We start from the raw sequence: 3,189 nt of genomic DNA, 5'->3' as shown, positions 1-3,189 counted from the left end.
AAATATTCAAAGTGCAGGCTAAGTCGATGGCCATCATAATTCGCATGACGTGAATAACAGCAATTACATACAAAGTGCTTAACACCTTAACACCTTTAGCTTCAGAAACGGGAGGAATAGCCTAAAACAAGAAACCTGATGCTACGGTGTGATCTAACCGGGACACTCTGTCACCACCCAATCTTTTGATCAATGAAAAATAGAAATGCTTGCTGGTCAGACGCTAGTCTGGAGTGGCTTCTTATCAGGGAGCGAGAGGACAAAAGGGAAAAGCATGCCCTTGGCTGCAGACAGGACACTCAAATCCTCGGCTGCGAATGCGGGAGAGACCTCATCGGCGTTGAACCTCATAGTAAATTGCCGGCTGACACAGTAGATGTTGTCATCCATGGCAACACACTGGAAGGCAGGGCACCAGTGCAGGCGTTTGGAGCTGCACTCGTACCACACACGGACCGACGTGTGGTAGCGGTACACGCTGACGCCCAGCAGGGGGTTAACATCGAAACGATACAGGAAGTTCCGCACGGCCACCATTTCTGTTGTCCGACCTTTGCTGCCCATGAGCAGACTGGGCTTCCACGCGTTGCCTTTTGGGTTGTAGCGCAGCAGTGTGTATCTAAGGGTTCCCCCCGAAACAAACAGCTCCCCGTTGCACACTGTGGCTCGATGGGCCACGGCGAATGTGTCGTTAGGCAGTGGAGCCACGAAAGTCCATCTGTCCGTCCGCGGCTCGTAGCGCTCTACCGAGGACAGACACTCCCCTCCAATGGCATAAATGTAACCCTGCAGGGATACCAGCTTGCAGTGAGGCCTGGCCTCATTCATGGGACTGATCTCCTTCCAAATGGATGTTGCGGGATTGTAGCAGAACACACGCTTTGAAGGCACCATCTCCCTCTCTGTGCCCTGGAAGCCAACAGCTACAAACAGGTAGTTGTCCATCGTGCACATTGCGCAGCCTTTAGATATAACCTCCTGCGGGATGGGGCAGAGCTGGTGCCAGGTGTCTTCATAATCATCATAATAGAACAGTCCGCTGGACGACCCACTCCGCTGCTCCGTCTCCTGCCTCCGTGGGCCGGCTCCCATCGACCAGTCCTGGGGGTCCATGTCAGCCACGACAACAAACCTCCTCCCTTTCATTCTCTGTTTCTGTATTTGCTCCCGCTCACCAGCCATTAACCTCCCATGCAAACTGGGATCCCTGAGCACATGGAGGTAGTTATCTGACATGACTTGAAGGGCTGCCTCCCGCAGAGAGGCCTGGCCCTGTTTTTTGGCCAGGGCCAGCACTTCCATGCAATTCCCCAAATCCAGCTTACCCTTAAGGCTCTCGATATCGGGCCTGCCCAGGTGTTCTCCTGGCTGGTGGAAAAACTGAGCGCTTGCTACTGCATGTAAACTAGGCTCGTTCCACACACTGAGCTCTTTGCTGTCTGAGGGGAGACAGGGCACGTGCTTGGCAGGGTCGAAGGTCGAAGACCCGCCCACAGGAGTTGAGGCTCTCTGTGTTAGAACAGGGACGGGGAGCTCAGAGTGTTCTGCCGCAATCAGATAGCTGTTCTTGCGTAGGAGTGCAGGCCTGGGAGGGTGTCTTTGCTCACAGCCTGCTGGCAAGAATGGATCCGGCTCAGCGCTACTGTGTGGTAAAACCAGATCATGCATAATGATAGGGTTTAGAGATGAGGGCTGCTCTGTGAGGCTGCTGCCGCGGCTTCTGAACTCCCCTGACCCGGAGTCTGATGCTGGCCTCTCATACTGGCTCAACACAAGGCTCGAGTCTGTAATAGAGTGAGATGAAGACTCCACATAGTAGTCATATATTTTTCCATGCACAGCCTTGCATTCACCCCCGTCCATGACCAGGTTAGCATCCTCTACTGTGATCGCTGCCTTGGAGAGGAAGCTGGAGAAGGCTCCCTGGTGCTCTGTATCCTTCCGCAACTCCCTGCCCACGCCCACACTGCCCTCCAGCCTCTGTAGACAGCAAGGGGAACGGCGCCCTGTAGGACTGGCCGCCCCACTCTCTCTGGGACTGGGAAGGTTCAAAGTAGATCCAGATGAAGCGTTAAGACAGGTGACCTCTTCCTGCGCTGTCCAAGGGAAGTTCTCTCTCCTCTCTATGCAGATGTCTGGGTCCACACTGGAGGTGTTGGATATGTCCTCGGCATTCATAATTCCCGCAGTGTAGTTTCCTGCCTGGCACAGCAGTACTTCAGCTGTGTTTTCGTAGATGTTCTCAGGGTTTTCAGTGATGGCGTTAATCTCCGCAGGCCCATGTTGTTCGCCATCTTTATCGGGATCCTCTCTGTGCGAGCTTCGACGCCGCAGGGTCACCTTGCACCTTCGACAGGTTTCATCATCCGTGGGTTCTTCTCCAGCCAGCCTCTCTGGGACGTCTGGGACACAGAGCTGCGGTTTCCCATGTCCCCTGGAGCTGTAGAACCTGTAGGCCCAGGACACCAGGAGCACGGCGGCCGTAGAGAGAGTCAGCTTCAACAGCAGCTGCATGTCGATCTGAACGCCCAACAGCGCGGCAATGGGCATGGCTGCAGGCTGGTTGGGACTGTGACGGCTGAGCTTGGCTTAGGTTTACCTACAGTATTGAGTACTATGTATTGTCCTTGGAGGCGTCTAAGCCGAGGGTAGCATGTTGCCTGTTTTCCATCGTATGAGAGCCATGGTGATCTGGTGACTGTGTTGCCTCTCAAAGCAGTCAAAGGGTAAGTCGATACCCATGCAGATACTATTTGCATCCTTGTCCCCAAAGGGGCGGTGCACCAGTCCTGCTACACCTGCTGGGGAAGAGATGCAGGTTTTACTAACCATAGAGAGAATATGTAAATGCCCCATAAGGCCATAAGTCAATATTTGGTTATGAGATTTGCTGAGTCACCCTTGCCTTTTCCAACATTAATACACGTGTCATTTAAGAACTGTATTAATTCGTCTTTGACTTTGTTTTAAAGAAATGCTATTCTTTCAGCTCTGTGTTTACAACGTGAACAGGAGTGGTCCGGGTCATTTCTCTCCGTGTCAGCTACTGGAATGTGTCGAATCTGTATAAAATGATGATAGATCACACTGTTCCAAACGTGATTAGATGCTGCAAAGTGCAAACTCAGTTTGAATAAGGGGTGGGGAGTGATGCTTTAGGTGACATTTGTCAAGTTTCATAATAACCAG

At 52.5% G+C, this 3,189-nt stretch overlaps 1 protein-coding gene across 1 annotated transcript; it reads right to left on the bottom strand.

Moving 5' to 3' along the window:
• Positions 1-216: 216 nt before the first annotated feature.
• On the bottom strand, positions 217-2,550 carry klhdc7a (kelch domain containing 7A; the record flags this gene model as incomplete). Its single annotated transcript, XM_080727345.1, has 1 exon — positions 217-2,550. The coding sequence occupies one exon, from the start codon at positions 2,548-2,550 to the stop codon at positions 217-219; it is 2,334 nt and encodes a 777-aa protein (XP_080583471.1).
• Positions 2,551-3,189: the final 639 nt, after the last annotated feature.

The sequence above is a fragment of the Nannobrachium achirus genome, assembly GCF_963921795.1.
Source record: "Nannobrachium achirus genome assembly, chromosome: 6".
NCBI lineage: Eukaryota > Metazoa > Chordata > Actinopteri > Myctophiformes > Myctophidae > Nannobrachium > Nannobrachium achirus.
This window is presented reverse-complemented; position numbering and strand designations above follow the sequence as displayed.